The following is a 14,220-nucleotide window of genomic DNA, read 5'->3' on the forward strand; positions in this document are numbered from 1 at the left end:
CAGCTGGGGATATGTGAAACTTTTGTATAGAAACTCCAAATCAGAGAAGCTTGTGAGTTTCTCTCATTCCTGTTACACTATAGAGATGATGTTCCCTAATCCAGAAGGGAAGGTTGCCAGTTGCTCCACTCTATCAGTGACATTTGTCCTTGTTGACCAAATAGAAGCAAAACTTCATTTTAGTTTCCATTTTTTTGCAGCTGCCTTCTAATGCTTCATTGTAATTTGAAATGTGAGAGTATGAAAAGTAAGTGACCTTCTGTCCAGCCAAGCTATGCCTTTTTATTATTTCCCCCAGATCAGTCAAACTCCCTGGATCATTTCAGTTTGCTTCTTTCCTGTTCCTGAATTGTGCCATCCACTGCAAGGCCAATGTACAACAGCTGTTATCAGTTCTGTCTATCTTAATGAACACAGAACATTAAATTTTCCAAAGCATATAACAATGTATCTTGCCACACAAGCAAAAGAGCGAAAAACTGAGGCGTTATGAGAAACCATTTTTAAATGATAGAAAATCATGGAAAGAAAGGGCCCACAGAGGCCATTTTTCATCCTGCCACATCACAGACTCAATTGTATCACTCCTGAGTTCACATTTAAAAACCTCTAGCAACATGAATTTGATGGCATCCTCAGGCTATATTGGTACCTTGGGTAGAAAGAAGTTTGCTTATTTTCCAACTGCTGATATGTCTGTTTATCATTTAAGTTCATTTCTATTCACCATGGACAATAACAGATCATTCCCTTCCTCCTTGCAGAAAGCTTTTTCTGTTCTTGAAGGCAGTTGTCATGCCTCCTTACAGGCTGCTTTCTTCAGGGTAAACAAGCTCAGTGCTTTTTTTCTTTCTCCATAGTTAAGGTTTGCCTACAATTATGATGATTTCCATTTTCTGTTGCCAGACTTTCTGCAATTAGACCATACCCTTCTGGAGGTCTGGTGTGTAGGAATGGGTGGTGTATTCCGAGGGAAGCTCTCCAAACAGATCTGAGGGGCTGCCAGAGGTCATTGCTGGCTGTGCCTCTGTTCCTATATCCCAAAGAGATAAACAGAATGACAGCACAATGACATTTAGTGAATCGTTTTCAGCTTGTGAACTGGAACAGAGACAGATACAGTTCATGTATAATGGGAGAAAAATGTGCAGTTTTATGGGAAAAAGTAAACCAAAATTTGGAAGCATTAGCCATAAATGTTGTTTGGGAATTGTTGTATAGTCTAATGCTGCTATCCAAATCCATTCATTTTTCTGTGGAGTACTGCTGTTCTGAAGGATGAGTGCTATAGTCAGAAGTTTTCAGTTTTTCTGAAATGTTACAGCTGATGATCACCACACATAGGATCAACTGCACAGAAACACGAGGAAACACACTGAGGCACAGCCAGTCTCTGTAGTCTGTAGCCTTCAAAATCATGAAGATGAACTTTGCAAAGGAGTGATTTCATTAAAAAAAAAAATTACTTCCCCAAAGTGACTCAAAAGTTACAAAATACAGACTTAGGAAACCCATACAGCATATTAACAGTTGAATCAAACATCGAAGTGACCTATACATTGTTTTAGATGCAGCTTTTGGAAAGTCTTCTCTCCTTGCATCATGCCTCCTATTTCTTTTATGGGATGTGCAAAATATAGCTTACTTCAGCAAACCTAAATTTAGTTGAAAAGATTTTAAACAAGCTTTGGAAGTTAAGATCTTGAGTTTTAGATTCTATTAAGAACTGCAGCTTTAGCACACCTACAAAGATTCAAGGGATTATTTTAATTAGTAGCTTAATTGTAATTAAATGTTTGGTCGACTAGACTTCGTCATTGTTGTTATGGATCAGATGATAAGCATTCCTCAAGTATGTGTTTCCTAGGAATCTGTGTTCTGTATAAAAGATTTGTTTTTTCTTTTAAAGGTATATTGAAAAGTACAAAATTATGAACTCTCACATCCAAAAAAAAGGAAATCTAGATTAATTTTCCATTAACAAGAATGATGTTACTCAGCAGTCTATTTACACACTGGTCGGTATTTTGTGGAGCATAAAACTTCTTCTTGTCTTTGTGAAATTGTAGTGGAGAAACCTTTGACAAGACAGTAGTTTTTGCTACTAAGGAATGCAGATGAGCTTAGCAAAGCTATGCCTAATATTACCTCAACCTAAGATGATTAATTCTCTCCATTCCTGTTGTGGTATTTCTGGTTATGTTAGAAAACCCAGTTCTCTATAAATGCCTTACACACATATTTCAGGGTTTGGTTTTTTTTGTTGTTTTTTTTTTTGTTTTTTGTTTTTTTTTTTTTTTTTGGGGTTTTTTTTTTTTTTTTTTTTTGTTGGGGTTTTTTTTTCACTTTTTTAAACATTTTTTGTACTTTTTTTTGCTGCAGTTACTACCTCATCCAAACGATAGATTCCAGCGCTTGTGTAAACATGTGATTAAATTTTCTCTTACAAATGCTTTTAAGTAATTTGAAAATATTTTAGAAATTTTAAGACTATCTATTGATATCCCTTAGAAAGAATTGCTTGCTGCATACACAAAGAGGGGTAACCATATATAAGTTTGTATAAACATATTCATATGTATGCATCTATATGTTTATATATGGTGTATGTATGTGTAGCATAAGTTACGTAAGGTAGTATATTCAAGGTGACTTTTGAATAGTGACAAAAATGTTAGTAAGAACAGGACAGAAATTGAGAAAGTTAATTTTCCACTAAGTTTCTGGTGCATAAATTCAAGTAGTGCCCATATTTTGGGCCATAAAATTCCCATTATCCCTAAGGTCCAGTGACCAACACATATGCTTTTCAAGATTCAGATCTAGAGTCATCTAGGGATGACACCTGAAATCTGGTGGACTCAATTTTATTGCTTGAGACAGACAGGACTGATTTCAGCACTAAGAACACTAACCAAAAACATGTTGTTGAAGAACTTGGGCAGCACTCTGTTAGGTGCTCACAGTTTGGCACAGTATCCTCCTGATTAGTTCTCCTTCTTTCAGAGGAAGCTGGAGATCTGTGTTCAGCATCCTCCTGCCCTCAGGAGAGACCACGTACTCAGCATGTTCTTGCCCAAATAAGCTGTGTATGTGTCTTGCACAAACTGCTCGAGTTTAACGGAGTGATGAAAGAGAGCCAGACCAATCCCTGTCCTTACCATTTGCTACTGGCACAGTAAGGGTGGCTCACACTGACAATTGTGTGACCTGTGTTGCCCTTTGGAAGTGTCTCAACTGACTCTAAGGAGAACTGATTTGCTTAATTCCATATCATGCTTTTAGGCCTTACAGTTGGTTTGTGATGTCTAAATGAGGCACCAAAATTAAGGCATGCAAGTCTGGCCCTTTGGGCACTAGTTTGAAGCAGAGCCAAATTCCTTAAAAACTTATCTGAGTTTGCTTCTGGCCTTAGATTTTGTGAGCCATGCTTTCATATTACAGTAAAAAATAAATTTTGTACACATTTTCTGGACTTCATTCAGGAGGACTGTGATGCAAATATACACTCAGTAAGCATATAAATAATCTTTCATTGCTTCACTAAGCAAACTAAATGAATCAGAATATAACGATTTATCACAGTAAAGATTACATCAAATGAAAAAATTAACAGGTTCAAATAGTCTGCTTTCCCCATTGTTGTGTCACGTAATCAAAATAAATTATGAGAATGGCATTAGAAGCAATTACTTTCTGACAGTCTTGTTGTGAAAAATTTTAGGGAGACATGTCTGGTTTAGTCTTAAATCCAAATATAGTTTCTTGCACTGATTTAATTCATAAGGTAGACTATTTCTGTGTCTTACTTGTGTCTTCCTCCCAAGCAGCCATTCTGGTTTTAGCTATTTGCAACAGAAATCATTCTGTGTGTCTCCTCTGTGGCTCCCACTGAGGAACAGCTCCCCTTCCCAACATTCCTATGGGCTCTGCTCCCATGACTGCTCTTGTTCCCTCAGTCCTGCCTACCCCAGTAACACAGAGCCTGTCTAGCAGATTCTAGGGAGACATGGCTTCAACCACCTGCAGGAGCAGCTTTGGAACAGAAACACTTTTTATTTCTCCATCATCAAGACTGTGGGAAGCTTTAGGGAAATTTTTTGTCTTAGAATACTGTACACAAGGCATAAAAACTGTGGATAAAACCCAAAAATCTAAATGCATCACTTCAGAAGCAAAGACTAGCTTCTGCTTCATTCTTCAGTAATTTTAGCTAATACATCTGTTGCTTTTTATGTAGTATTGGAACAGCTATGGTGATTCTGGGCCTCTCATGATAACAAAGATATTGAGGTGCTGGAGGGAGTCCAGAGCAACAAAGCTGATAAAGGGTTTAGAAATTAAGTCCTAGGAGGAGCAACTGAGGGAGCAGGAAGTGTTTTGCCTGAAAAGAGAAAAGAAGGGGCAGGGGAGACCTTACTGCTCTCTATAACTACCTGAGGTAGGAGATTGTGGCCAGGTGGGGGTGAGTCCCTTCTCTGAGGAACAAGTGACCGGACAAGAGGACGTGGCCTCAAACTGTGCTAGGGGTCTTCAGGCTGGACATCAGGAAGAATTTCTTCACCAAAAGGGTCGTTAAGCATTGGAACAGACTGCCAGTGGAGGTGGAGTCACCAAACCTGGAGGTGGAAGGCGCTGGACATGGCACTTAGTCCAGCTGACAAGGTGGTCAGTCAAACGCTGGAGTCAGTGATCTTAGAGTTCTCTTCCAACATAAATGAGTCCATGATTTCAAGCAATGTGGAATATTAACAACTATTCATCTATAAGGGAAAAAAAATATTTAGATCTAGGCAGCATGTTCCATGCCCATTCTGCTTTTGAAGAAAAATTTGGTTAACAGCACAGGTCATAAGTGCTTCCAGAAAGAAATGGGACATGGGAAGACCTCTATCAAGAAAGCATATCTTTAAACCTCCAGATGAGGTAATAAACGTGAGATCCATAAATAGTAAAATTTGTCCTAATAATCTATTATAATTTGTTTAAGGCATTGTGTTAATTAATGAAAAATTTGCATTTCAATACCTCAAGTGATTATCTATTCCTGCCTTTGTAGCAAAAGATAAGGGTAGAAAAAGCTTGTATAGCTTTAAAACTGATGCTGATGATTTGACCCAAATGCAAGTTCTTCCACAATGAATTGGAAAAGTGGAGTACTTATAACAATTAAACAACTAAGGTACTCTTGAACTTGGAGCCTATGACCATGTTAGTCACTGAATTGTCAGTGTGATAGCAAAACACAGGAAGAACATGATCTCATCCCATGCAAAGAAATTATAGGAATTCAACTTTTAAGGTGATCTCAAGTTTTATTTAATATATATCACTATATCTGCATTTTATAAATAACTAAATAGTTCTATGCACATCTAGAAGCATACATATTTTTTGAAGCAAGAGATGAAAATTTGTTATTTTAACCCAGATATTATTTGTCCAGAATATTGGTTTAATTTCATGAATTTCAGTAGAGCTCAGTTGTAAATATATTTAACCACCTATTTTTTTTGACTCAAGTCTTTTGAACTTTAATCTGCTTGGTTCTTTGATGACCTGTGTCAAATGGTGGTTTTTGTTACATTGTTTTGTTTTCTTTTGTTTGACTTCCCAAGGAAAGTGCAGGAAACTGCTATTTCTTCATTTGCCAATCCATTGTACAAAGACCTTCACTCATCTGGGAAAGTAAAGGTAAGCTGTCTCTATATGTTCAGAAAAATGTGAGGTAGTCCTCAAATAGTTTTCCATTAAAAGAATGTAACCCCTGAGAGAATGCTATTTAATAAAATAAGTGATAATTAAAAATTTCCTCAATACTCAGATCAGTTCCAATGCATTTTCAAAACATAGTAATAGTTGAAATCAGCTCAGTTTTGACAACATCTCAGTGTTTATAATTATCATGACTATGGCCTGATGATTTGGATGAAAAAAAAGTGGTTTGGATTAAATATTTACCCACACATAAATAAGAATAAACTCAATGGGACTCATCACCTTTTGTATCTGGAAAATAAAAAACAAACAAACAAAAAACCAAGACAAACCATCCAACAAAGCAAACACACAACAAAAGAAACACATCAACAACAATAAACACACAAAATGCATGATTTGGCAACCAAGTTGCCTTTGCACACTCACTTAACTTTAATAAAAGAGTTTTTAGTCCTCCCCAATACCTTAAACATACATCACAATTCCCATCACTGTAAAATTCACCTTGACACTAAACAAGCAACTGGTCACACATTTCCCTAGTACCCTTTGCTGATCAGAATTAAGAAACTGATAGAGCAAAAAGAAACTTTTGAAAAAAATATGTATTTAAAAGTGAACATATTGCAGCAAAAGAATTAAAGGCAAGATTTAATTATCAAATTAGAATGATAACTAAAAATTATGTCTTAAATTTAATAAGAAATAAATTATTGAATTAAAATGAAGGTATCTCTGATATTTTGTTTATATAAAAAAAATACAAAGAACCTTGGGAAAAAAAGCAAAAAAATATTTTAAATATCCTTCCTGCCCTCATTTTGATACTACCCTTATTAGCATTGAAAGAGCTAGGCTTGATTTGAAATAAAAAATAAAGCTTGTCCTTTGCACAGTCAATAATATAAGATTCCACTGCAGCTTTGAATAGGATTAACTCTGACATGCCATTTACTTTCTGTAAAAAGGTCCTTACACCTGATTTTAGAGACATTAGATCAAATGAATTCACTTATAGGTTGGAGTTTGTGAGAGCTCCAAGTTGGAAATATTCCCATCACAATCATGTCCAATTCATCAAGACATTTTTATTTTAGTTAAAATAGATTCCTGACAGGCTTCATTTAATAGCAAGTTGAAAAACAGAAGCAGAGAGTCAGGAGAGACATTTTCATGGAAGACAGCCCCAGGCATTGTGATTGAAGTCCAGCCATGTATCAGAACTTCCTCTATTTTCTCCAAGACTGGGAAAATACATGTTTACACTAATTATTCTTTTTAAAAGAAAACAGACGGTATGAGTTTTCTCCAAGTCTGATGAGACTTAAATCTGAATATTGTCTCATCAATCAAAAGAGATGACAAAATGTGAACAAAAGCTCTTGTCTCAAGCTGCATACTCACAAGTAATGCCCTGGTGGGAGTCTCTGAGCTTCATAAAGAACAGTTCTCCTGAACCTTCCTGAACACTAAAATCATGTGGGCTTAGCATAGCTCTGCTCTTGTTCATAATACTGCCTTGTAATTTTGGATCCATAGAGTGTGCTACCCAGGCGCCACATGGCAGAATATATTCTTTTCAGCTCACTAAAAATATTCTGAAGCAGTTTTTTCTTTTTATAGTCTCCTAGGTATGCCAACTCATCTACTGTTCAAATCAGTGTTTCTCCATGGCATGAGGTATGTAATAATATATTTCTAGGATATGCGTTGGACTAGCAAAAGAAATTCATTTGCAGAGGAAAAGGAAAAATGTCACTTAAAGTCAATGGTGTACTGCTAGTTATACTGTTAGCACCTCTGGAAATCTGAGAAAGATGGTTGGGGCTGAATCGGTTAGCAAGGACCTCATAATAACAATTCTAGTAGTGTTGCTCTTCATAGCTACTTGGTACACCATACACTAAATCAGTAAGTTTCAGTCTGGGCAGATGCTCAAGAAAATGTTTAGAATTACTGAAATCCTTACCTGAAGGGTTCATATTATCTATTTTCTCATACATTTTTCAATCAAGGATATTATAACCATTTCCTTGAATAAAAGGAAATTACAATGCCCTGCACCAAAATTAGTGACCCACTGCAATTACACTATTGTACACAGGTCGCCTAAAATAGTACTAAATGTATATTGGACCAAGGGCTCTGGAGACAAGGAAAAAAAACAATAGAAACAGATGCAGAAGTAGGTTTAATGACTTGATCAGGGGCATGTGGGAGATAATTGTTTTGGTGGATCTATGCTAACTTTATTCAGCTGAGTCGGGTCTAAAAATGTTTTGAGATTTTATAGTTTTCTTTAACATGTTACTTCTATAATGAATCTATAGACATTTGTATGTGCATTTAAAAAAAATAATTGAATCACTTGGATTTTAAATTTCATTCTATCTTTTTTCTTTTAGTATCCATTTAATGAAAATGTGAATGCTACTTCTTTTCCAAATCCTCTCTATGGTGTAGCAGCAGAAGACATGGAGAAATTATGCAGCTCCTTGAAAACTTAAACACAACTCAGGATCAATAGTGATTGTAACTCTCTGCCTAAAGATTTGTTATAAAATCTGAAAGTGTGTAATGATACTGTAGTATTTGCAAAATGAATTAATAACTCATCACAGGATAACTCTTATTAAAATAATTATATTCAAAAAGTAAAATTATATTGAAACTGGAATCCATACATAAGTAAACCATAATTATATATAGTCTTCTGTCATTTGTGTTGGTGCAGAAAAAGATTGATAATTACAACTATGAATTCATTTTACATTCATACACTTCAAATTCCAGTATGTTAAGAAAATGTTTAATCCAATTCAGATTCTTTATGTTTGGGAATCATTATTTTTTGTCCATTATTTGAGAAATGATGACTTAAATATTTCTGTAATTTTGCATTAGAAAGGGATTTTAACTGACTCTTTTAGTGTTCCAAGATGCAGAAGCAAAAGAAAAGTCTTCATAAAATTGGAAAGATATCAAACTAAATCAAGAATCATGAATCATTGATATTGGCTCAGCATGTGATTTATCTATGTGACACACCAGTATGTACACTTATTTCTAAAAAATATTTTTATTATTAGTCTTGATAGTTATATCTGACCAAATTTCCCTCCCGTCAGCTCTACAGTTCTGCAGTTCTGACCACAGTGCTCCTGATAAATTTAGCTTAGTGGCTGACAGAGGGTGGAAACTGGCATGTCCAGGAAACCATATTTCTGCTGAATAGGTTGGCCTCCCACACAGCTGAAACGTTTGTCAGCCCATGCCTCCATGAGAAAGATATCAGGGAAGAATTCTGGAGTGCCTTGTGATTTCGATTGTCATCCTCTCTGGTACCAGGCATAGCTTGTAACAGTATTTACACTTTAAATAACCTGACAAAATGTCATCTTCCATAATACCCACTTGCATTACATGATCATCATTTTTAGCTTGAAGGCTTAAGTGTTCCTGCTGTGCTTGTGTTTTCTCCCTTACTGTATTTCTACAGCCTGCTTAATTTTAAACCCATTGGCAAGTCTGAAAGTTACTAAACTCCTACAAATTGCATAAAAACAGACATCCACACTGTAGATAGTATCTCTGTTATACCTTTATTCAGGGAAAGCAGAATTGCTTGACATTTATCAGACTTTTGAGACTCCAGACAGAAAAGCATAATGATACCTGCCTTCATTCCATGACACATAGGCTTCTTGGTTTGGGTTTGGTATTTTGTTTTTCTTTCACTTTTTCTTCACAACCTATATCTTTCTATATATCTATGTGTCTTTCTACCTGGAGCTGCAGAACAATTTTTTGACTTAGATGATTTTTTTTGTCTGACTGGCATGTTGTTTCATGGGTAGTAGGAATAGCAAGATGTGATGTTTGCCCATCATTGTCCCCACACCTTTCCAGCAATATGCTCATAAGTGCCTCTCTGGTGCATTCATACACTTCCCTTAATGCCATCTAGTTGAAAGTTACGAAATGTTATTCATTAAGGATTTAAATAAGAAAATGTGATCACACTTGCTGTTTTATTTCTGAAACAAGTCTAGTGTGACTGAAACATAGAATTTTTTTATTAAACTTGTCCCTGTTAGGCTGAGACACAGAGAACACATTTGATCCTGGAAAGTGCCAAGTGTCTCCAGCTCCTGAACTCTGATATTTTGATAAATCTGTGTGAGATGATTGATCTCCATGTTATAAACAGGCATTGAACATCCTTATATGATCAAGCACATGTACTCAAATTCTCTATTTATTCTGCAATAGACTAGCACTACTTGCAGAATTTCATTAAACACCAAAATGCTGGTTATGCTATAGTTCTTAAATCTCCATTCATTGTGTCATGCTATGTGTATCTGTAAAAAATTACAGTAATGAAAAGGATAAAATTTACAATGGAAGAATTTTATCACATTCTCCTTTATGAAAAGAAAACCATTTATTTTACTGTTTCTGGTATTCATATTTCGATGTCCCAAATAAAAGTAGATGATTATAAAGAATTATTGTAGAAGAACTCAGGGAACATCATACTGCTCATCAGTAATTATATTCTGAGAGAACTCTTCCAGATAGTCTCTGAAACAAGGTAAGCCTTTTATCAAAATAATTTTCAATTTTTATTAATGACAGAATGCTTACATAGAAAGTGCTGAAATTCAGACTTTTAGTCTTCCTGAACTTCAATAATTTTTTCTCTTCTTATTTAATGAAAAATAAGATATTTAATTGTATTCAGTATATGGTTATTTTTTCAGCTAACAGTCTCAGAGTAAAATGTTTAACCCAAAAAATTACTTTCTATTTAATTTTCTGAAATTTTTCAATACTGTAAACCAAATTCATAGAATTCATATTCTCAGTCATCCTTTCCACAGTTTCAATTTCAAAATCTAAAGAACAAATCTACAGGATATAAATACACAGGATAAGATGTTGTTAAAATTTTTTTACACAGACTTCTTCTTCCAATTTATGATATCCCCTGACTAAATACCCTCTGTAAGCTTGTGCTGATATTGTCATAAACTTTATGTAATAAAACTTCTTTGTTTGCTAGTGGCCTGTTTTCTGGGAATAAATTAAAAGATGGATACTCTATAGAGACAATGAATACTATACTTAGTCTAATTTAAACATGTTTATACATCAATGATCCAAGGTGACAGCAGAAATAAATTGCAAGGCAAACTTTTAACAAAACCCAATACCACTTTCAGCTTGCTCTATATGGTCTTCTCACAGCTGTTTTTCTTCTGAGGTCTCACAATCATAAAGAATACAAGCATCCATGTCTCTTAGATTTGGCTAATCTTCATTTCAAAGCAAGATTTATTTATGGTATGTATCAACAATCATGTTTCATACACAGATGGCCAGGTCTTGTCTCAGAAAGGATCACTGTATTTGCAGCTTGTTCAATACTTGCCTCGACATCTGCCACTGGCTGCTGCTTTGTAGTTTTGGAAGAGGTGTTGAAGAGGAGCAGGATCTTATCTTCTGTTTGCAAAACCTGAAGTACAACATGTGGCTGTGAATCTTTCTCCTTGCCAATACTGAGGAGCTCAAGCCCTGTTCAGAGCTCCCCTTTGGGTTCAGTGGCTGCACAGGTGCAGCTGTACCTGTGTTTTGCACGGTTGCCCCATGCCTCCGTGTTTTCCTGCATGTGCTGGTCATTACAGTGGCTATGCCCATGGATGTAGTCCAGGTGTTTGCTGATGATGACTTTCTCTCATCCTTTCCCTGTCTCACCTGCAGCAGCGTGATGACTCTGCAATGATAAAACTGATCTAATTTTGAAGGTATTACAGTTTTTATCTAGAGGATGGGTTAGGTGGCATCCAGAAGTCCTTTTTGACCTAAATCTTCCTGTAGTCCTACTTTTCCATGGTGTTGGTGGCACCCAGCTCCTCTTGACATCATTACCCTCATTAAGTTGTCTCCAGCCTGTGCCATGCATGCGTCTGCCTGAGATCATTCTGAACCCAAAGTTGTCCTCAGCTCTCCCTTATGGTTCATTATTTGCTCAGCTGTGGCTGAGGCCTCAGATGCAGCTTTTGACTTTTCTTTACCTGTTTCTGTATCTCACACATCTGGAGACAGGCTCTTGGATTACTTAGAGCTTTGATCTGATCCACTGCATCTTGATGAGACATGCTGCCATATATAAACACTGAAGCTACAAAAAACGCACACTTTTAATAGCCATCAAGTTGGCAGGGGTTAAATTAATCTTGTTCTCAGGTAAATGTGTACCCTAGAATGCAATACATTGAATTCTAGCAGCTCCTAATTCTTTCTGTTGCCTGCAAAGACTGTCTAGACATTATGCCTGCAATGGAAATGTCCAGATTTAATAATATGAATCCCACTGTTTTAATTAACACAAAATTTCATTAATGTATGTATGTAATAGGAAGATTTTCACTGGATAATCTTCCTTACAAGTGTGCCCAGAAAAGCTATCTAATACACAATCATTTTCCAGACATCTCTGTTTGTATAAATTAGACAGAAAGAGCTTAATAAATACATATAACTTTCAGTAAAGCATCTGTCAAAACCCAACATCTTCTGTTTTTCATTTTCAGTTTGTGTGTGGGAAGAGAGGGAGAAGGGGTGGGAAGAATTCATATGACAACAAAAATGGAAATTCCTAGGTATCTAAGCAGAAAAATCTACTGTGGGCTGTATTGCATCACGTAGACTACAGCATGTGAGAGCTCTGGCACCTGACATGGAACAGTATTCCTTCTCTGCTGGGAAGTTAAAGACAGTAATTTATTCTCCGAGGTACCAGTCAGTCACTAAGACTGGTGAACAGGAAATTGCTCTCCACTTGTGTGAGGATGAAGTACAAAGCACAGTAAAGGAAGGAAAAACAATACTAAGAGCATAGTAACATCATTCTAAACTGTTCCTAGAGTGCTACCACTTCATCAGCTGTAGATCCCTTATTGTAGCCCCTTTTTATTTGAAAGGAGGGATGCAGCTGACCAGAAGGGTGGCCATAATGTGCTTGCTCCTGCAGCAACCATCCACAGACCTTCACAAATGTCAGGCAAGTTAATACTCATATCTGGATTTTAATTTACCATCTGCTATAATCATTCTTAGGGATATAGTTCATGTTCAAAAAAAGGCTTAAAAAGGAGAGGTGCACTTTTCTACAGGATAGTTGTATGTGACTACTAAGATGTGATAAACTGTAGAGCATTAGTCTTGGTGGGCTTACATTTTATTTTTATTACAATACACAAGGTGCATCTCAAAGGGGGACAGGGAAATAGATCAGAACATAACCTTAAACACACAAGGAATTTACAGTGTATTTACTGTTTTATTATAAAACCACTTTTTTTTGCCCTCATCTTACTACAGCCAAAAAGCAATATAGTGTTCAGCCTAGATACAGGAACGTAAAACTTGACTTAGTGTTCAGGTGGTGAAAATTGGAGGTAGGAGGTAAACTAGAGTAACTTGTGGTGGGACAATGAATTTCTTTCAGTCCTCTGGACCTCCATGGACCACAAGCTAAAATACACCTCCCAGCATTGATTCCAATTACTAGAAGAAATTTTCCATTCTGATAACTCAATGAATTTTTAAAGATTTACCTTTTCTTTCACCATGTCATCATAAAAGGAGTTAATTTTTACTTTTATATTTTATTTATGAACAATGCCAAATTGTTCATGGAAATGTTTAGGCAACAAGATAAGCTAGAAAAAGTTATCAGCTGCAGGAGAGGGTGAATATTTTACTTTTCTAATGAAAATGTGAGTCTCTGAAGCAAGTCAGCAAGGCATGCTCAACTGGGTTAAATGGGTTTAACAGGGAGAAATGAGCACAAATTATTCATGGGAATTCTTTAATCTTCTGTGTAATTATGTGATCATTCTCAGAACAAAGACTTTGGTTGCTCATAGCAGGAGGAAAAAGTCAGTTCACACTCAGCCCAATGATTAGCATAGAGCTGTGGAGAACAAAAAACCCCTGATAATCTAGTGCTTTAATTTTTTCTGCATATTTTGAAAGTTTGGGATGTTAAGCCTAAATAATTTAGAGGTAATAATAAGTAACTTTTTTTTTCCTAAAATAAAGCTGTTTTCATTTTGTTCTTTATCTTAGTCTTTAATTTTGAGTCCTACTTCTTCAGGTGACTATTTTTTCTTTTTCTTAACCACCTTACTCAGGTTACGAAACAGTATCACTCTGTGACAAGTATTTTACAATACATATGTTATGTGAATTTTTAAAGCTTTAGTTGATTTTATTATGGTTTTGATATCCAAGGCTTAGAATACAATTGAGCACCAACATACACCTATGTCAGAAACATGCTGTGTCTAGAGCTTCAGCATTAGTAATCTATCTGGAATTCACTTGGACATGTTGGCCAGAAGTGGACATTAGTAAGAACTATATTACAATTGGTCTCCAATGCAACTGTGTATTACAGATATTTTAGTAGTTAAAGTATTCAATGTG

The 14,220-nt window shown here is 35.9% G+C and overlaps 1 protein-coding gene across 1 annotated transcript in view; it reads left to right on the forward strand.

The window, feature by feature from the left end:
* MALRD1 (MAM and LDL receptor class A domain containing 1) overlaps positions 1 to 8,228 on the forward strand; it is a 236,196-nt gene extending 227,968 nt beyond the window's left edge. The window contains exons 38-40 of the mRNA XM_041408374.1: positions 5,619 to 5,694; positions 7,345 to 7,401; positions 8,127 to 8,228. Of these exons, the coding sequence (XP_041264308.1) occupies positions 5,619 to 5,694; positions 7,345 to 7,401; positions 8,127 to 8,228 (235 nt within the window). The remainder of the gene's footprint in view (positions 1 to 5,618; positions 5,695 to 7,344; positions 7,402 to 8,126) is intronic.
* The last annotated feature ends 5,992 nt before the right edge of the window (positions 8,229 to 14,220 follow it).

This window comes from Onychostruthus taczanowskii, unplaced genomic scaffold (genome assembly GCF_017590055.1).
Source record: "Onychostruthus taczanowskii isolate IOZ18803 unplaced genomic scaffold, ASM1759005v1 scaffold3, whole genome shotgun sequence".
Lineage (NCBI taxonomy): Eukaryota > Metazoa > Chordata > Aves > Passeriformes > Passeridae > Onychostruthus > Onychostruthus taczanowskii.